Source organism: Diabrotica virgifera, chromosome 5 (genome assembly GCF_917563875.1).
Source record: "Diabrotica virgifera virgifera chromosome 5, PGI_DIABVI_V3a".
NCBI classification, from domain to species: domain Eukaryota; kingdom Metazoa; phylum Arthropoda; class Insecta; order Coleoptera; family Chrysomelidae; genus Diabrotica; species Diabrotica virgifera.
The window spans coordinates 57,773,178-57,795,431 of NC_065447.1; the positions used below are offsets into that span (position 1 = coordinate 57,773,178).

The following is a 22,254-nucleotide window of genomic DNA, read 5'->3' on the forward strand; positions in this document are numbered from 1 at the left end:
AAATTTTAAAGAACCACTTAGATTGACATGAAATTTGGCATACGCATAGCTAACATGTCATAGAAAAAAAGTGATATGGTGCTATGGTGATATGGAAAAGGATATGAAAAGGTGCCGATGTGTGATTTTGCCCTGGGGGTGACTTTCACCCCATCTCGGGGGTGAAAAAATATATGTTCAAGTTAAGTCCCGAAATGGATAAACTGACTAATTTTAAGCAACTTTTGTTCTATAGAGTTTTTTCACCAAATCAATACTTTTCGAGTTATTTGCAAGTGAATATGTTCATTTTTCAAAAAAATAACCACGTTTTTAGACGGTTTTTCGCAAATAACTCAAAACGTAAGTATTTTGTCGAAAAAAAATATTCTTAGCAAAACTATAGCCAATAAAAAAGTGAAAGAAAAACGGAGTATATATTAGGTTTCTATACCTAGCAAAAGCAGAGTTATACGTGGGCAGTCCGATAAGTATTTAGCCTACAAAAGAAAAAGGACAATTTTTTAAAAGTGGCAATTTATTTCTTTACATAGTCTCCTTTTAGCTCGATACACTTGACCCACCAATGCTCCAACTTCTTTAACCCGTCTGAAAAATACCTTTTCCTGAGGTCTGCAAAATAGGCTTCCGTGGCGGCGAAGATCTCCTCATTCGACTTAAATTTCTGCCCAGCGAGTGTCTTTTTCAAGTTTGGAAACAAATAGTAGTCGCACGGGGCCAAATCTGGAGAATGCGGTGGATGGGGCAACAGTTCGTAGCCCAATTCGACCAATTTGGCCATGGCGACGGCGAAGGTGTGAGCCGGTGCGTTGTCATGGTGGAAGAACACTTTTTTCTTTGCCAAATGGGGTCGTTTTTTCTTCAATTCGGCATCGAATTGGCACAATAATACGTCATAATAGGGCCCTGTGATCGTTTTGCCCTTCTCCAAGTAGTCGATGTAGATCACACCTTGTGAATCCCAGAAAATGCTGGCCATTACCTTACCGGCCGATTAGACAGTCTTCGCTTTCTTCGGAGCACGTTCGTCGGATGCTGTTCACTCTATCGACTGTTACTTGGTTTCTGGAGTATACAAGTGAATCCATCTTTTGTCGACGGTTATGAAACGACGTAAAAACTCCTTTGGATCACACTTAAATAGCGTCAAACACTCTTCTGAAGTGGTCTCACGGTTGCGCTTATTGTCTGAAGTGAGCAAACGCGGCACCCATCGCGCCGACAGCTTTCTCATGCCCAAAAGTTCATGCAGGATATGACCTACGCGGTCTTTTGATATGCCTACTGTGTCAGCTATCTCGCGCACCTTCAGTCGACGGTCTGCCAATACAAGACCGTGGATTTTTGTCACGTTATTCTTCGTGGTAGCCATTTTTGGGGCACCTACGCGTGGCTCATCAAAGACCGACGTTCGTCCACGTTGAAACTCATTAAACCAATTGTTGACAGTTGCTTTCGAAGGAGCAGAGTCACCGTACACAGCATCCAAGCGCTCTTTGATTTTGCTGCGTGATTTCTCTTCCAAAAACAAGAATCGAATCACCGACCGATATCGCTCTTTTTCTATTTTATTAAAATCCGCGGACACGCTGACTTCCACACTCAATCACAACGATACTATAATTTAGATTTAGCTGAAATTTTGACATTGGCCGTCTACAAGAACGCATTAAATGACAGTTCACTTCATTTGCGATAGTGGTGCCATCGGGTGGAGAGGCTAACTACTTATCGGACTGCCCTAGTAGCTAATGAAAAATAGGTTCATAATCGAAAACTTCCAAATAGAATAATTCAATGTGAAATATCCAAATAATGAAGCATTCTTTAGGAAAACATATTACAACTTTTTTAAAGTGTATAAATAGTGTACTTTATTTCTGTTTTTATAAAAAAAATTCTAGCATCAAATGTAAGCAAGTTACGCTCAAAATAAAGTTGGTCCCTTTTGTTTTGCAAAAAAAATCAGGAAGATCACCCCCCAATTAGCAACTTAAATGAAATTAATCGTTACCGCTTTACATGTTACTTTAATTATGTTGTGTTTATATGATCTGTAAGTTTCATCGATTCAAAGTGCTTATTTTTGAAAAAATTTGGTGTCAAAGTAAAATTTTTAAAAATTGTAATTTTGAAAAAATGCTTTTTTTTCAAAATAACTTATAAAATTGTTAGAGATACCAAAAGTCTTAAACAATAAAAGTCGGCTTTACTTTTCTGAATATTTTTTATTTTTTTGTTTTTCTGTAACACAAAAATTGGTTGAACAACCAACATGTATGACAACAATGAACAACAATGTATGACAATATCTAAATACCCACTACGATGTAAAATCGAAATTGATGGGAACAATAATAAAGCAGGAAGCAAGGTTTAGATATCTGGGAATTGATATAACCAGTTACGGAGATGTTGAAGAGGAAGTACGACAACAAAGCTTAAAAGCAAGTAAAGCGGCGGGATCTCTTAATGACACAATCTGGAAGAACAAACACTTAAGACAAGACACAAAAGCAAGAATCTATAAAGCAGCAATTAGACCTATATTAACATACACGGCGGAGACAAGGCCTGACACATCTAAAACGAGACGACTACTAGAAACAACAGAGATGAAAATACTCCGACGAATATCAGGGAAAAGTCTGTTGGATAGGGAGAGGAGCGAAAACATAAGAAGATCATGCAATATAGAAGACATAAATGGATGGGTGACAAAACGGAAACAGGAGTGGAACGAACACATTAGTAGAATGGCAGAGGATAGGATAGTACGAATAGCACGAGATAAGTCACCAAATGGACGAAGAAGTATTGGCAGACCAAGAAAAAGGTGGTGCGATAACCTAAACAATTTAGGAGGATAATATTGAAGAAGAAACAGGCTTTAAAGCCTACATACAAGAAGGAAGAAGAAGAAGAAGACAAAAATTGGTCAAGATTCGGTATTTCTAAATTTGCATACACTCGTGATAGGTGACTCGTTCAAGCCCTTTTAACTATAGCTCTTTCAAAAATAAGGACTTTGAATCGATGAAACTTACAGATCGTATGATCAATACATACGCGAGTAAAAAACTTGTGAAGTGATAACAATTAAGTTCATTTGAAATGCTAATTAGGGGGGTGATTTTCCCGATTTCTTACCAAAAAAGGGATCAACTTTATTTTGAGCGTAACTTGTTTACTTTTGATGCTGAATTTTTTTTTTTTTAAACAAAAATAAGCATTTTTTAAACACTTTAAAAAGGTTGAATAGAGTTTCCCCCAAAAAAGTGCTTCGTTTTTTGGTTATGGCACGTTAAAATATACGATTTGGAATTTGACGAATATGAACCAATTTTTCATTAGCTATAGGTAACTCTCAGGGCCGGCGATAACGGGCCTGCAAGGGATGCACTGCAGGCGGGCGCCCCTGTTTGGGGGGCGCCAAAATGAGCTTGTTTCTGCTGGTGTTATGTAAAATACTAAGACAAAAAAATTCATTTTTTAAATGTGGTTTAAATTCGTCATAATACCCTAATCTGTGTTTGTTAATTTTGCATATCACACGACATGTAAAATATACAAAAATATGCAATGCGGCAAAGAATTCTTTCCATGTAGTAATATAATTTATTGGTCAAAGATATTATATCTCAACCAAACAACCTTGCTCTTAATGGGAATGCTTTGTTTATTTTCTCCAAATTTCTTGCAAGTTGTAGTTTTGTCAGCAGTTATGAGAGGAAGTGAATCATTTCTAGTAAAATAAACAAGATTGTGATACTGCTTTCTTGCGGCTTGTCTAATTTAAGTATTATGTATTTTACCTCTTAATTTAAGTATCGAGTTAAGGATTAATTCTGTAAAAACATATGTATTTAAAATAAACATTTTAGTATTATTTCATGTGATTATAATACAGAATAGTTTGTCAGTTGTATACTCTTCATCAGCAGTTAAAGAATCCAGTGTTGTATTCAATTAATATAAAATTATATTTGTTAAATACTCAGTACTATTATTAAATTACACTTTCACATTACTACAGAAGCATAATCTTGAGGTTTTAAAGTTATTATTTTTATGTAGGTAAATAAAAATGCATTCAAAAAAAAATTAGCAGAAAAGCCGAAAAAGAAGAAATGACAAAAAACAATCTTAGTTCTTTTAGCTAATTTCTTAAATTAAAGTGAAGTTGTTTTGTCAGATGATGGGTTCAATAAATCTGTACGGAACTTTATTTACCGGGGACATTTGCGGATAGCGGGACAACGACTTAGTCGGTGCCCGGAACACACATTTTTAGGACACAATCCAAAATCAAGCATTAATAGAGAGAAAAGCTCTTCTAGCTACCCCTAAAATCAGGTGGTTTAACCATATAAAGTAAACCGAGGTAAACAAGGGCATCCTAGCAAGGGCATCCAACGTAACGTTTAGTACAAAGCCTCCTCATTCGTTATATACTGCGACGGGGGGAAGGGGGATAGTGGTATAGCTTGGGGGTCAGATAGGTTACAACTCTAGGTTACGCAGTGTGACCGGTTTGATTTTCGTACATGTGGGTCTCACTGTTCCATTAGAACCCACATACCCACATAATGTCCCCGAGGCTGGGATTGTACGAGTATCTGTGTGTATGTGGGGGGGGGGGGCCTTTGCTAGTTTTGCAGGCGGGCACCTTATACCCTAGCGCCGGCACTAACTCTGCTTCTTCTAGATACAGTGACCTAATATATAAACCAAGTTTTTCACTTTTTTACGTGCTATGTTTTTGATAATAATTTTTTTCCACCAAATACTTACTTTTTGAGTTATTTGCGAAAAACCGTCTGAAAACGTGGTATTTTGTAGAAAAATTAGCATATTCACTCGCAAATAACTCGAAAAGTATTAACTTGGTGAAAAAACTTTATAGAACAAAAGTTGCTTAGAATTGGTCATTTTATCCATTTCCGGACTTATTTCGAACATATATTTTTCACCCCCAAAAGGGGGTGAAACTCACCCCTAGGGCAAAAGCACACATTAGCACAATATCACTTTTTTTCTTTGACTTGTTAGTTATGTGTATGCCAAATTTCATATTAATCCAAGCAGTTCTTTAAAATTTAGAGGTTTTGCAATATTTTACCTTTAAAGAACGTACTAAAAAATACGCTTATGTCACTCGAGATTTCTGACTTCAGAACCCCACAGCAGCGTTGCCAAAACATTAGACACATTAGTTACACAATACAAATATCTAGGTCCAGATTTAAAAATCACCAGAGAAAACCAGTCACAAGAAATACAAAGAAGAATTGGTCTAGGTTGTGCTGCTTACGGCAGATTGGAGGACACATTGAATAATGAAATATTTATGAACTTAAGAGAAACAAACTCGCTCTCTAAAAATAATGCTAATAAACTTACAGACAACAAAAAAACGAATAGATTCACAGAAGATCGAGAATAGACGACATCATAGAAAAAGATCAGGTTAAAATTATTGGTATTTAGCAGAGCTCGGCAATGGTAGATGGACTAAGACATTGCTAGAATGGAGACCCACCATGGAATAGACCCAATGACGTTAATATCAGCAGTGGACGCGAGAAGCTGGATGATGATGGCTAGAAAGAAAATCCTTATACTTTCCAAGAACATCATTTTCAACATATGTTTCAGATATTTTTGGTGAGTTGGCATAATCGAGGATTATTGTGAGACTATTCGAATTGCCAACTAGGCTTGACATGCATTTCAATTTTTTCAGACTTACTAATTGTTTCAGTTTCAGTAAATTTATACATTTAAGACGTGACTCTTGGTATATTCATGACAATTCCCACTTTATTGTAGGCTATTTATAGATGCATTATAGACTAATATAATTATTTAGATGAAATTTGCACTTAAAAGATAATAATGAATTGGTAGTAGTTTTTACGCATAGCCAGCACGTAGTCCCGATCTAGATCCTCTGGATTTTTTACTTTATCCTAAAAAAGACCTAAAATTCTTTTTTGAAGTTATACTTCTTTAGGCGCGTTTGGAGTAAATTTATATGTGGGCGAATTCATCAAAAGTCTTGGTTCTGGGCACAGTTCAAACGTTATACGTGCTCTGATTGGGTAATTACAATGACCTGTCAACAATTGTTCGATATGTCGGTTATTTTATTAATAGGTCAATGGTTATGGGTAAACAAATGTTGTGTATACTAATTTTAATTGTTGTGAGGACACAGACAAAAGCAAGTTTATAATTGTAGTGACTTTTTAAATAGTTTTTAAAAGCAACAGGTACGTAATTATTGTAAATGTTTCAGTATTGTAATAAAAAATTTCATACCTATTTGGAAAATGTACCTAACTAGTAGGTACCTAATGCTTTGATTTACATAATTTGATTACCAACAAAATTTCTACCAATCTTCATCTAATATATTGTTTTTTTAGCCTATATTTTGTTGTATTTTAATACAAGAATAAAAAACCGCTAAACGCCTTAAAAATGAGTGGCGCATACAATATTCCAGCTACAAATGATCTGATATGAATATTACATGGCGCGAAAATCTATTTTCATTTTGATGTAAAACAAAATTCTAGTTTAATTTTAAAAGATTTTTCCATAATATTTGCTAAATTTGAAGTAAACGCGCCACAAAAGAGTAACTTTGATACAGTTTGAATTTTGAAACTCTTTTGTGGAGCGTTTACTTCAAATTTAGCAAATATTATGGAAAAATATTTTAAAATAAAACTAGAATTTTGTTTTACATCAAAATGAAAATACATTTTCGCGCCACGTAATATTCATATCAGATCTTTTGTAGCTGGAATATTGTATGCGTCACTGATTTTTAAGGCGTTTAGCGGTTTTTTATTCTTGTATCAGGAATTTTTCAAAGTTATTTATAAATTAAATGTATGAAGTTGAATGCAATGTTCCTCTATTACTCGTTTAGCTTTATAAATGGTCACCTTTGTTGCATTATCTCCCAAATGATCTAGTGTCCATCGAATGTACACTAGATTTTTTTCTGTTCGAAATAGATTGAAAAAAAATATTGAGATGACCGGTAAATGAAGTCGGATTGTCCGTTGCCAGATCAAATTTAGCGTCGTAATCACTACAACTACATAAACCATTTCGGGAATAATCGTTAATTGGATTATACTTTTGTAGCTTAATAACTTCTAAAAGGCTTAACCGATTTTGATCAGTAAACATAAGTTTGAAACGTATTTACCAGTAGTATCTGATGGATCTAAGGTCAATTATGATAACTGAAGCTATTACAGGAATTATTGAGCTTGAGAAACCGTATTCCCGTAGGAAATAGATTTGATCATATTTATGAAGCCTATAACTTAAAAATTCGAATTTTCCCGGATATGACGTATACACCGTTAGATTCGTCTAGAGTCCTTCTACGAACGCTTAGTTATGGGCGCAATTCGTAGGTTGAAATTTTGAGTAATTGTCGAAAAACCAAAATTTTCAAAGTATAGTTTTTCAGTTTTTCGGCTATACTGAGCCGTGTGTATGTCTGATCCTGACGGCTTAGACACCATTTGAAGGCTTAACTCAACACTACTGATTTGGTGTATTTGCGGTTCTCCCGTCTCTTCTCTCACAAACTACACCGGTTCTGAATCAGCTCAGACCCCCTCTTCAAACACAGAAAAAAAAATTCAAATCGGTTTAACTTTTAAACACACATACATACATATCCACAAACATTTTCCCTTTTTTAAATAAAAATTGAGTCATACTTCTGTGCTCGGTAACTTTTGAATTAGTCCATGTGGTGAGACCGCTCCCGTCAGGAAAAATGTCCGATTCGGTTTCTTTGTGGATTCCTATTCAAAAATGTCCCCTTTAAACAAATCTGAAGTGTGCCGGGCGGAATTTTTTGGCACAAATTGTTTAAACAATTTTTTTAAAGAAATACAAAAGATCCTGTTTTGTTGCTCTGGAACATATATTTTTAGATTTTTTGGGTCAATCTAAACAAGAAAGGTTTCTTGTAATTTTTCTCACAAATTGATAGTTTTGGAGTTATAGGCGATTTAAAATCTGAAAAATACGAAAATACGCATTTTCGAGGCTTAAAAACTCATATTTAAGTTAGTATTTTTGAGGTTGCCTGATACTTCGACTGAAGAATGAACATTCAGCTTTAAGATTCTGGAGAGTAATCGCGTCTAACTTTAATTTATACCGTTGTTTTTTAATTGTTAAATATGCGTGTTTATCCGATTTTTTTGCCGGTGCGGCGCGCCCCGTTTTAAAAATCTCCTATTTTCCTCCGAAAAATATTTTTTCTCGATTCTGTGGGACATTCTAAATAAAATAAGTTTCTTGACATTTTTCTCAAAAGTTAATAGTTTTAAAGTTATAAGCGATTTAAAATCCAAAAATGTGTTTTTTTTTGTCATTTTCGGGATTTTAAATCGCTTATAACTTAAAAACTATTAACTTTTGAAAAAAATGGCAAGAAACCTATTTTATTTAGATTATCACAAAGAATCTAGGAAAAATATTTTTCGGGGGAAAATAGGAGATTTTTGAAATGGAGGGCGCCGCACCGGCAAAAAATCGGATAAACACGCATATTTAACAATTAAAAAACAACGGTATAAATTAAAGTTAGACGCGATCACTCTTCAGAATCTTGAGCTGAATGTTCAGTCTTTAATCTAAGTATCTGGCAACCTCAAAAATACTAATTAAATATGAGTTTTGAAGCCTCGAAAATGCGTATTTTCGCATTTTCAGATTTTAAATCGCCTATAACTCGAAAACTATCAATTTGTGAGAAAAATGTCTTGTTTAGATTGGCCCAAAAAATCTAAAAATATATGTTCCAGGGCAAAAACATGATCTTTTGTATTTGTTTAAAAAAATTGTTTAAACAATTTCTGCCCAAAAATTCCGACCGGCACCCTTCTGATTTGTTTAAAGGGGACATTTTTGAATAGGAATCCACAAAGAAACCGAATCAGAAATTTTTTTCAGACGGGAGCGGTCTCACCACATGAACTAAATGGTATAACCGATTTTCAAAATTAGACATGCGTTGGAAAGGTAATGATCAGTACTATTAGAAGCCGCAAAGGTCGGACTTAAATTTTTGAAGTTTTTGGGAGTTTTGTGGACGAGAACGAAAAACAGACTATAAATAGAAAGGGCCGTAAAATCCACACCCTTGGACCAAAATGGATGGTTGACATATGATGGGTGAGTCTTTTCCTGAATTTTAAGATGGGACTTGGCCCATCTTTCAAATCGGTCAGATTTAGAAAATCGAAAATTTCGTGTATACAGTGAGCACGTAAAGGTTGAAATAAATTCATTTTCTCGAAAATGGACAATTTTGGAAAAGAATCCCGAAACAGGTCAATTTTTATTTTTAAATTACGATTTTTTGGCATATATATCATACTAGTGACGTCACCTATTTGGGCGTGATAACGTCATCGATGATTTTTTTAAATGAGAATAGGGATCGTGTGATAGCTCATTTGAAAGGTAATTCAATTATCTATTTAGTAATATAAACATTAACATAATTATTTATACAGGGGGTCGAAAAATTTTTTTTTGAATTAAATTTATTAACATAAAAAGAAGAATATTTGTAATTTATTTAATTCACAATACATTTTACTGCTCTCAGAAAACAGAGAAAAATATTTATTTGAAAAAAAATCATTGCTTTTCGCTTAAATTAAATGCTCAAATTGTTAAGAGGGTAGGTGGGTGGCTGATTTAATATTGAATTTGCAAAAAACAATATTTCTTTGTCAAATAAACATTTTTTTCTGTTTTATGATAGCAGTAAAATGTATTTTAAATTAAATAAATTACACAGATTCTTCTTTTTATTTCAATAAATTTAATTCAAAAATTTTTTTTGGACACTCTGTATAAATAATTATGGTAATGTTTATATTACTGAATAGAGAATTGAATTACCTTTCAAATGAGCTATTACATGACCCCTATTCTCATTTAAAAAATTTATCGATGACGTCATCACGCCCAAATGGGTGACGTTACTAGTATGATATATAAGCCAAAAGTCGTAATCTAAAAATAAAAATTGACCTGTTTCGGGATTTTTTTCTAAAATCGTCCATTCTCGAGAAAATGAATTTATTCCAACCTTTACGTGCTCTCTGTATATAGTGTCGCGTGTAGGGGGGTGTTGGTGTGCGCCACTGGCGAGAACTGCCGTTCTGTGGTATTTTTAATTCCACAAAAATCAAACTAATTTGATTAAACTAAGAGAATAAACAATTGTCAATAAAGTTTAAAACTTTCACTTGGGTGTATCTTTCCATATTATTCAGATGTCTCGGTAGCCTAAATTCTGCGTGCGGAGATTTCAAAATATAACAACCTGATAGACGCAGGTTCAATCCCCAATGCAAGTTTTTATTTTTTTAATTTTTTTGTACAAAGTGTACAAAATAATGTGCACAAAGTACAAACACATTCTTTTTTTATATATATAAAACCAATTGTATATAAAATATAGGTGTAAATATCGTTAAACAGCTTTCAGGCATTATGGCACGCTTGTAGAGATAGTTAACGTTATCAGGGCCTAACAAAACTCATTATGTAAAATAATAGGTGATTTAACGTACTTATACATTTAGATCATATATTAAATTAAATGATAAACATTTTTAACAATTATTGTAATTTGTGGCTATTTATGTTTTAATTATCCATACATGTATTGTCAATTATTATCGTTCAATTACGTTTATTAAAATGTATTTACTTTGTAAAATAGGTACCTCATTTAATAGGTCTGGATCCCGCGTATGAAAAAAAAGTTGATTAATAGCAAGCTGAAAATTTGTTAAGAGCTTAATGGTGTCTAATCGGATAAACTTTGATATATGGGAATACTGGAACAGGGGCAGTTTTAATTGTGGAACAGGTTAAAAATTTGGAACGGTCAGACCACGAAAACGGCACATTTATTTTGTCCGACAGAATAGACTTAAATAAACTCTCCGAACAGAGATTAAACTCTCATGCAAAAATCAGACTGTTATTTGTCACCTGTCATAATTCCTGTCATTTGACATATTCTACATGTTCCACTCATTAAAACGCCCATTTGGTGATAAATAGCAGTCTGATTTTTGTATGAGAGTTTAATCTCTGTTCGGAGAGTTTAAGTCTGTTCTGTCGGACAAAATAAATGTGCCGTTTTCGTGGCGTGACCGTTCCAAATTTTTAACCTGTTCCATAATTAAAACTGCCCCTGTTCCAGTGTTCCCATATACCAAAGTTTGTCCGACTAGACACCCTTAAGCTATTAACAAATTTTCAGCTTGCTATTAATCACCTTTTTTTTCATACGCGGGATCCAGACCTATAAGCATTTAAATTTTATTTTCCAAAACGCACCAATACATTTACCAATATTTTTTTGTATTTTTTTTACAACCGTGTTAAAAATGCAATTTTTAGCACTCCATACGAGCGTTAAAAATGCTACTTTAAGGCACTAGTGCTTTAAAATTTTTATGGCACTGCAATTCGTATTGACCGTATATAGTGCAGTCACTGAAGGTTTTCACCTCCGATTTCGTTGAACCTCCATAGATTTTCATGAAAATTGGTGAGTAATTAGAGGATACCTCAAGAAACAAAGGTAACATGATGCCAACTTGCGCTTTTACCCTGGGGGTAGATGCCACCCCTTCTCGGGGGTGAAAATTATTTTATTAAAAATAATACCATAAGTCGATAGAGGGACAAATTATAAGCAAAATTTGTTATATAAAGTTATTAAAATAAATCAACACTTTTTGAGTTATTAAAGACCAAAGATTTTATTTTTTTGTAAAAAAAATGCATGTTTTAAATCGGTTTTTCACGTATAAATCAAAAACCATAAGCTTTTACAAAAAATTTATTATTACTGAAATTGAAGATAATAAAAATTTGAATACATAAAGAACTAAACAAAAGTTAGTTCAAAGTGAGTTGGCAATTGAATGTGTATTTTTTTCGACGAGTACTCAAATCTCAGTATTCAAGCTTAAATAACGGGAAAACGATGCAATGTATAAAATATTCCTGCTAAACATTTTGTCAAAGTACTTCGGAATACCTATCAAATGAGCTTCAGAACAAGGTAATAGCTTCAAAATTAAGCAAGTTTTGATGAAAATAAAAGAACCGTTTCGAATTTTTTAGGAAAAAGTGAAAAATAAAACATACGCCATTTCCACAAAAATTAAAATTTATAGTAATCCTTACAAGAACTTCTTTATATTAGCATAAGTAATGTTTTCGATAATTTTGACCGGTTTAGAATGCATATTTTTGAAAAAAAGATATAATTAAAAAAAATCATAATTTTTAAAATTATTGTAATTCTCATATTATTTTGATAATAACTCCAAAAATACTCAATATACGTAAACAATTATATACAACCAAATTTTAGTTTTTTCTGTACCAAATATTTTACCTCTTTTACTATTTCCATAGGGTAAAAAATAACCGAGATAGAAACGTTTAAACCTTAAATTTTGCTGTGGGAACCATGCAACCGGGGCCATTTAACCTTTTATTTTTAAAAAAGTAAGGGGTTTAAAAGATTAGGTTTACCGTGCTTAAATAGCACTTGGAATTAACTTTCAAACAATTTTTAGATGAACCTGATATCGTAAACACGAACGGAGTTATTAAAAAAAAAACAATAACATTTTTTGGAAAAATTTTTAAAAGATAAATTTTCAAAAAAAATTTGGAGCATAAATTTTAACGCTGTTAACATGTTCGGGGTCTCATTTGATAGATATTTTGACAAGTACTTTGACAAATTAATAAGTTTATGTTATAAAATGCATCAATTTCCCGTTATTTCAGCTTGAATACTTACGAGTTTTTTACTCGCCGAAAAAAATATACATTCAATTACCTATAACTCACTTTTAGTTAACATTGAAAGGTTTTTCTAGTAAGGAGTTTATTTCATTTTTTATTAGCTTCAATTTTCATAATAATAACTTTTTTGTAAAAACTTACACTTTTTGAGTTATTGATGAAAAATCGGTTAAAATCATGCATTTTTCTCAAGAAAAATTAAAATCTTTGATCTTTAATAACTCAAAAAGTTTTGATTTATTTTAATAACTTTATATAACAAATTTTGCTTAGAATTTGCCCCTATATCGAATATGGGGTTATTTTCAATAAAATAATTTTCATCCCCGAGAAGGGGTGGCATCCACCCCCAGGGTAAAAGCGCAAGTTATGATGTCACCTTTGTTCCTTGAGATATCCTCTAACCACTTAGCAATTTTCATGCAAATCGATGGAGGTTTAACGAAATCGGAGGTAATAGCTCATATCCACCTTCAGTGACTCCACTAATAGGCAATTTTGATGTAATGTCAAAAAATATAAAAATGGAATGTCAGTCAAGTTCAAGTAAAAGTTTTTGTAGATATTGTCCTGTGATTACGTTTGTAGAAAAAATATTGTATGATATGCGTGGTAAAAAGTTCAGTTTTAAGGCACTCATGTGAATTGCAGAACTCGCTATAGCTCATTCTGCAAACTTTCACATGCGTGCCTTAAACGTGTACTTCTAACACTTATATAATCATAAATAACTATTTTGTAATTGGTACATTTGAATTTTAAAAATTATCCGAAAGGATTAGTTCACATTAAAATGTTTTCGTTCTTACCAGATCTCAACAGTGAGTCTTGATATATGTATTGGTGATAGGAAAGAGTCAAAATCAAAACTTGTCAGTTTGTACCCATAAAAGGACAATATTGCGTGAATCCACGAGTGAATAAACAGCTACTCACATTTTATCCGAATGAAGGATGTTCGTGTAAGTCAACACTTTGCTTTTTCTTCTTCTTAGGCTTTCATTATGAGTTCACCGTTTTCGTCCGCCACAGCTATTCTCTATTCCCCCAGTCACCTTCTTTGAGGTTTCTATCTATCATAGCATTTCTTATGTAAGTTTTCCATATCATAGTAGATCTTCCTTTCCGTCTTCTTCCCGGAGGATCCCAGTCCAATATTCTTTTCGGCCACCTGTGCTCTGGCATTCTTTGTACATGCCCGTACCACTGCAGGGCTCAGTGTTCCAACTTGTTCGTAATTGAGCATTCTACTTCTATTCTGTTCTACATTTCCTCTTCTTCTTCTTCTTTACGTGCCTCCGCGACGAAGGTTGGCAATCATCATTGCTATTCTCACTTTCGACACTACAGCCCGAAAGAGTTCAGTTGAGCTGCATCCAAACCATTCTCTGAGATTTCTCAGCCAGGACATTTTTCTCCTACCTATGCTGCGCCTTCCTTGAATCTTTCCCTGCATAATCAATTTTAGAAGTTCATATCTGTCACCACGTGTTATATGACCCAAGTATTGAAGTTTTCTTATTTTGATGGAATCCAGTATCTCCCTGCTGTTCTGTATTCTCCTTAGTACTTCCTCATTGGTTATTCTGTCTGTCCAGGGGATTCTCAGCATTCTTCGATACGTCCACATCTCAAATGCTTCCAATCTATTGAGGCATTGTTTATTGAGAGTCCATGTCTCCACACCATACAAAAGAACAGAAAATACATAACATTTCAGTACTCGCTTTCTAAGATCTAGGCTGAGGTCTCTACTACACAATATATTTGTTTCATATTAGTGAATGCACTTCTAGCATTTTTTATTCTAATTCGGATTTCTTTGGTATAATCGTTTGTTTCACTAATGTTCGTCCCTAAATAGTTATAATTCTGAACTCGTTCTATCGTCTTATTATTTACGTGTAGATTGATGTTTCTAATATTTTTCTTTGATATAACCATGAATTTCGTTTTCTTTATGTTTAGTGACAGACCAAATTCTTCACTTGTTGCAACAACCTTATTTAAAATTCTTTGTAGATCTGTAATAGTTTCTGCTATTAGTATTCTGTCATTGGCGTATCTAATTTCACATATGGGTAGGCCATTTATTTTTATGCCTGCTACTTCATCTTCTAATGCTTTTTTGAATATTTCTTCTGAGTATGCATTAAACAGTGACGGCGACAAGACACAGCCCTGTCTAACTCCTCTTTTGATTTTTATTTTATTGGTGTTTAAATTATTTATTCTTATGACAGCTTCTTGTTCATAATACAGATTATTTATTATTCTTATATCCCGTGTGTCGATGTTCTTTGTTCTCAGTAGTTTTATTAACGGATTATGTTTCACCGTATCGAATGCCTTGTTATAATCTAGGAAGCAGACATAGATGTCCTGGTTTACATCTAAACATCTCTGTATTAGCACATTTACTGCAAATAATGCTTCTCTGGTTCCTTGAGCATTTCTAAATCCGAACTGAGTTTGTCCAATGTCTTGTTATAACTTTTTGTATATTCTGTTCAACAACACAATATACAAAACATTTCCTCTGTTCTTATTCTATCCTATATCCTATCTGGTGATTGGTAGATATCTTCTCATAAAGTCCAACTGTTCGTATTTTACTTCGTTTTGTTGTTGTCATTTGTAGTATGTACTTCAGGTTAATATAGGGTAGTAATCAACACTCTACTCTGAAATATCCTTTTATGTTTTCTTTAGTTAGAGTGTTATTCCACATCACTCCATGAAATGCTTCATGGCTTGTTTTCACCTTGCTATTTTCATTGCTATGTATTTCATACAAGTACCATGTCAGCTTATAATTAATCCTAAATACCTACTTAAAAGTCTTAAGGTGATAGAGTAGCGATCAACAGGTAGCCAAAACGCGTTCCAAGATTGCGGCTGTAACTTTGAATATTTTTTCGAGATATTTGGCACACGTATTCGTAATATAATAAAGAATGGCGGTACAGAGCCCAATTTGAAAAATATATTAATATGCGGAAATTACTCTGTAATTAAATACAATATTAAAAAAACGAGCCTGTACCGCCATTAAGAAGAACAAAAAAATACACTTTCTTCAAATAAACTTTTTTATCCGATGCCTAGATTTTGTGTCATTTTGGAACTACTAATGATATTAAAAATTTTAGTAGTTCCAAAATGACACAAAATCTAGGCATCGGATAAAAAAGTTTATTTGAAGAAAGTGTATTTTTTGTGTAAAGTAAAAGTTAAGTTACAAGGACATCGTTTTTCTTCTACAATATTTTTTATTATAGTGTTATTTCTATGTTCAAAAAGTTGGATTGGATTAAAATGAATGGTTTTTGAAAAAACTAAGATAAAATTATAGAGGGCATTTTTAAATTTGCTTGAAAATCCTCATTTTCTTCCATGTAACTCGAAAAAGATAAAAGATACGAAAAAAGATACCACACAAAAATGTAGGTCTTTTTCAGATAAAAATTTCCGTTTCATTTTTCATTAGTGTATCTCTTATCATTTTCAAGTTACATGGAGAAAAAGGAAGATTTTTAAGAAAATTTAAAAATGCGCTCTATAATTTGATCTTTTTTTTTTCAAAAACCATTCATTTTAAACCCGTCCACCTTTTTGAACATAGAAATAGCACTATAATAAATGGTATTGTAGAAAAACGATGCATTTACATTTTGGTGGATATGGGGTACTTCTCATTTTTTCTTAAAATACATTAGTTATTAATTTTATTTCCAGCATATCTCGCTTAGTTTTAATGTAACGGACCTTTAATACAGCTCATTTTAAAGGTCTTTTCAAGCACTACAAAAAGTATTGGTGGCATTGTACACCTAAAATCGACCGTTTCTCTGTTATTTCAAGTTGAATACACCATTTTGAGAATGTACCAAAAAACAAACTATTTTCACCTACCATATCTCTTTTTGTGTTATAACTAGAAGATTTATAAAGGCAAGTGTCTCTTTGTTTTTTTATAACCTACTAAAAAATTTTACTATTCTACTATTCGGAAAAAAACCGTTCGAAATGGTATTGTTTCAATGAAAATCACCAATTTTCAACCACGAATAACTCAAAAAATATTGAGTTTTCAAAAAAAAATATATAGAACAGTTTTTGCTTAGAATTTTCCACTTCTAAGAAGGGGTGGGAACCACCCCCAAGATAAAAGCACACATCGGCATAGGGTAGACTTTGAATTAGGAGATAAGTAGAGGCTAGGCCCAAAATTTCATTAAAATCCATGCAGTAGGATAGAATTCGGAGGTAACATCCTATTCTTGCTCCCATTGACTGGCGTAGCATATGTATTTTGATTGCGTGAACTTAGATAAAATTAAACTACTGGTATTTTATATGATTTTAGTTAAATTATTTACCTTTGGTGTCATAAAGATGCCACGATCCGTCCTTTGAAACAGTGGCCATGTGCGATGAATCCACATCGAAGCCAACATCGTAAACACCGGAAGTGTGTCCCCCCAAAGTAAGCTCTTTGATCGGTTTGACTTCTTGAAATTCGCCAGATTTATTAAAGAACACCTCCCACACCTTGGCTTCGGGACTAAATCCTATAAATAATATATTTATGAATGTATATACATAAAAGTATTTGAAATATAAACAATTTTTTAGAATTTGAAGCAGATGTATGTAGAGTCAGGGTTAATTCCACCGCAAATAAAATATCAAAAGAGTTACGAATTCAAAAAATTCTAATAATTTGTTAAAAGTAGCGAAATGTTACCTGTAGATAGATCATAATAATGTACAGTGCGCGCGTAAAGTATCTATGGAAACATAAAAACATTCTTCCTTCTTCTTCTTTAGTTTATTGGCCTCCACCTACTTGGGTATTTGGCCAGCTCATCGTCGCGGAATAAGGGAAAAATCCCTTATTCACTTACAATTTGGAGTTAGTACATTGTACAATTTGCTAGTTCTTCTTCTTCTTTGGTTAACTGGCAATTTTGGTTGGTGTGAGACAAACATGACAAGATAAAAAATAATTTCACGCTAGGAGCAACTGTCTATCAATACACAATCTTCTTTTTTTTCTTTGATTTAGTAGAAATTTTGAGTTGGCATGTGACAAACACAACAACTAAACTTTTAAACTTTTTTTTTTCTCAGGGCAACTGCCGACTACTACACAATCTTATTCTTCTACTTCTTTTTTAGTTTACTGGCAATTTTGAGTTGGCATGGGAAAATAAACATGAAAACATCTTTGACACTCCAAATGATAGTAACCAAATGTTATTCTTCTTCTTTTTGTGTAGACATGACTGTCTCTTTTTTCAATGTGCCTCCAGTAATTTGTCATTCCATCGTTTTCGTGGCCTTCCCACTGATCGTCTTCAGATTCCTACTATATTTTTGTTGTCATTCGGCTTATGTGGTCGTTCCATTCTACTCTTCTGTTTTTACGCAGTTATTATTTTGTCCACCTTGCATCTCCGTCATATATTTGCACTTCTAGCTCTATCCTATACTGTCTTATTATCGATTTTTCGAAGGGGTTTCATCTCTGCAGTGGGAGCACGCAAAATAGAATTCTATTTTAGTGACATCACGTTGCCTAACAACCGTCGCGTCGATTCTCCCATTATGAAATTCTATTTTGTGACGTCAGCAAAATAGAATTCTATTTTGCGTGCTCTGGGCTCTGGTGTTTGTAGCATTCTTTTTGTACTCTTTGTATCAGGTGCGTGAGCACGCCAAATAGAATTCTATTTTAGTGACGTCACGTTGCCTAGCAAGCGTCGATTCTCCCATTATGAAATTCTATTTTGTGACGTCAGTAAAATAGAATTCTATTTGGCGCGCTCTGGGCCCAGCACGCCAAAGAGAATTCTATTTTAGTGACGTCACATTGCCTAGCAACCGTCGATTCTCCCATTGTGAAATTCGATTTTGTGACGTCAACAAAATAGAATTCTATTTGGCGTGCTCTCACCTCTGGTCGTGTTTCTGCGGCATCATATGTCATATGTCACAACAACGTAACAAAATGGTGGTTATGTAAATTAGATGGATCAGCGATTTAAAATTTTATACATATTTTTAACATTGCTAAATGTACAATTTCTGACATATACTGATAATATGCGTATGTAATAATGCATATAAAGCTATTGCAGATATAATGAATATTTCTACATATAAAGTGAAGAAAAAATAAAAGAATCATTCGTATTTAATGTAAACGTTCGCAGTTGTACTCGTAACTCGGCTCCGAGCTACTCGGATCCAAGTACTCGTAAATGCAAAGCCGACTTAAAGACTATAAAGATCCCTAGCTCCAAGAAAATCATGGATACAAGTCAGCTCAAACAATGCAACACATATGAGATAACGAAATTCAAACGAAAACTTCAGAAAAGTCAAAGAAGATACATAGATTAAAATTCTACTAATACATAGGACTACTACAATTTCTTAGTTATTGGTTAAGAAACTCTGCTATATGATCTTTCAGATAAATAGGCTTTTGTGATTTTACGGAACTTGGGGAAAGATGTTGCAGATTTAAGTTGTAAAGGGAGATGGTTGTATAGTTTTTTTTGCAGGATATAATATAGATTTCTTTACTAACTCACTGGACGGGATCGATAAATAGATGTCAAAGGTAGAATTTTAGGTCGAATAGTCATGTCTAGGTCTTGCTGGAAAGACATGTAGATGTTGAAGAATTAATCAAACAGTTTCTAAAATATATAAAGAAGGTAGTGTTACAATCCTGTGATCTTTGAAGTAATTTCTGCAATGTGTTGTTCTTCTGGACTATCCAATGTTCTACTTTTAATACCGACTGCTGATTAGGACATTTGAGGAAGTATATTCTTTATAATTACTTTTTAGGAACGTTAGAATGTAGCCCTCTGTTTACCATGCACATATTTTATGATTTTCCTTCTCTCTTTGGCTAATTTACAGTTTCCAAGATACACCATATTATGAAACCTTAGCTATCAAATATATTTTAGAAACATTAATTGTTTTGTGCACCTTTACAATTTACAACCAATTTTAAGCTGTCGTAAAACATATAATTACCTACCTGATACCACAATAAACTTTCCGCAAGGTGATATTTTGGCGCATGTATTATTCATAAGGTAAGTATCAAGCACCGCCATCTTCTGTCCTTTTAGGTCCCATACAACTAAATCAGTCTTGTTTGAACATGTTATAATGAATTTTCCGTTGGATGCGATTCCCATTCCTACAATGTCAGTCTCATGGTGCTGAAAGGAAAAACATTGATTAAATAAAAATAAATTATGATTGTATAATATTAACAAGAATAAAAAACCACTAAACACCGTAAAAATGAGTGGCGCATACAATATTCCAGCTACAAAAGATCTGATATGAATATTACGTGGCGCGAAAATGTATTTTCATAACTCTTTTGTGACGCGTTTACTTCAAAGTTAGCAAATATTATGGAAAAATATTTTAAAATAAAACTAGAATTTTGTTTTGCATCAAAATGAAAATACATTTTTGCGCCACGTAATATTCATATCAGATCTTTTGTAGCTGGAATATTGTATGCGCCACTTAGTCGAGGAAATGAAGCATTTTGGATCGCAATTTTTTCGTCCGGCATGTATTTACTTGAAATTTTCACAGGAAGTAGGGAATAGTCCAAGGATCATTTTCTATATCATGCCGCTGTACGCTAAAACCTTAAGGGTGGTTGCCACTCCATCCTGGGGGTGGGAATTTTTTATTAAATTTTAACCATGTAAATCGAAATCGATAAACGTAATTCTAAGAAAAAAATGTTTTTTACATTTTTTTCGTAAAACTAATATTTTTCGAGCTATTCGCGGTTAAAAGTAACAGTTTTTCGACGAAAAAATCCACTTTTTTAGAGTTTTTGGAGAATAACTCGAAAAATATGCATTTAATAAAAAAGACTGTAGCTATCGAAATTCTGTCTTTTAGTAACACAAGCCAAATTCTTTTTCTATAATATTATTGTGACCAATACAAACCGAGATAAGGCATGTTGAAGGTTAGCTTTTTTCGTCAAATGCATAATTTTAAATATTCAAAGCCAAATAACGGGAAAACCTTGCATTTTTCGAGGAAAACTTAAATAATCTTTTTTCAAGAATACAATTAGACCTTTAAAAAGAAAAGAACAAAAAGTTTCTAGCATAAAAATTGAGTGACTTATAATCAAAAAAGGTCGGTACCTGCTTTTCTCTACGAAAAAATTAGTGAAAACCTCCCCCTAACTACCCTCCTAATTAAAAATTGGTCTTTACCTTTCTGTAATTCCTTTTATATTTGTTTTAATAATACACCCAAGAAGTTTGATCCATGTAAAATGACTAATTTTAGAAAAATTGGAGTTTAAAGAAAAATTGATTTTTGGCAATTTCGTATTTTTCACTATTTTTTTTTTTAGAAAATGAACTATAGGGTGAAATGAGCCTAATCCCAAATTTTGTACAAATCGATGCTGGACAAAAAAATTGCGAAGTTTTGAAAAAATTTTCAGTTTCATTTCCTCGACTAACTCATTTTTACGGCGTTTAGCGGTTTTTTATTCTTGTATCAGGAGTATTATAAAAGTTATTCTTGTATCAGGAGTATTATATCAAAGTTACTTATAAATTAAATGTATGAAGTTGAATGCAATGTTTCTCGATTACACGTCAAGCTTTATAAATAGTCGCCTTTGTCGCATTATCTCCCAAATAATCTACTGTCCATTGAATGTACACTAGATTTTTTTCTATCCGAAATAGATTGAAAAAAAATATTGGAATGGCCGGTAGATCAATTCGGACTGCCCGTTGCCAGATCAAATTTAGCGTCGTAACCACTACAACTACATAAACCATTTCGGGAATAATCGTTAAATGGATTACACCTTTGCAGCTTAATAACTTCTAAAAGGCTTAACCGATTTCGATCACTAAACGTGAGTTTAAAACGTTTTCACAAGAAGTATCTGATGCATCTAAGGTCAAGTATGATAACTGAAGCTATTACAGGAATTATTGAGCTTGAAAAACCGCATTTCCCATAGGAAATAGATTTGATTATACTTATGAAGCTTATAACTTAAAAATTAGGATTTTCCCGGATATGAGGTATACACCGTTAGATTCGTCTAGAGTCCTTCTACAAACGTTCAGTTATTGGCGCAATTCGTAGGTTGAAATTTTGAGTAATTGTCGAAAAACCAAAATTTTCAAAGTTTAGTTTTTCAGTATTTCGGCTATACTGAGCCGTGTGTATGTCTGATCCTGGCAGCTTAGACACCAATTGAAAGCTCAACTCAACACTATTGATTTGGTGTATTTGGGGTTCTCCTGT

At 33.2% G+C, this 22,254-nt stretch overlaps 1 protein-coding gene across 3 annotated transcripts in view; it reads right to left on the reverse strand.

Moving 5' to 3' along the window:
- Positions 1-22,254, reverse strand: part of LOC114330483 (transducin beta-like protein 2) — a 517,566-nt gene that overhangs the window by 27,390 nt on the left and 467,922 nt on the right. For all 3 annotated transcript variants that reach the window (XR_007698451.1, XR_007698450.1, XM_050652545.1), the window contains exons 4-5: positions 19,973-20,159; positions 17,289-17,480 (exon numbers count right to left, since the gene is read on the reverse strand). Coding sequence is in view for 1 of the 3 variants with exons in the window: in XM_050652545.1 (XP_050508502.1) it covers positions 17,289-17,480; positions 19,973-20,159 (379 nt within the window). In the remaining 2 variants the exon portion in view is untranslated. The remainder of the gene's footprint in view (positions 1-17,288; positions 17,481-19,972; positions 20,160-22,254) is intronic.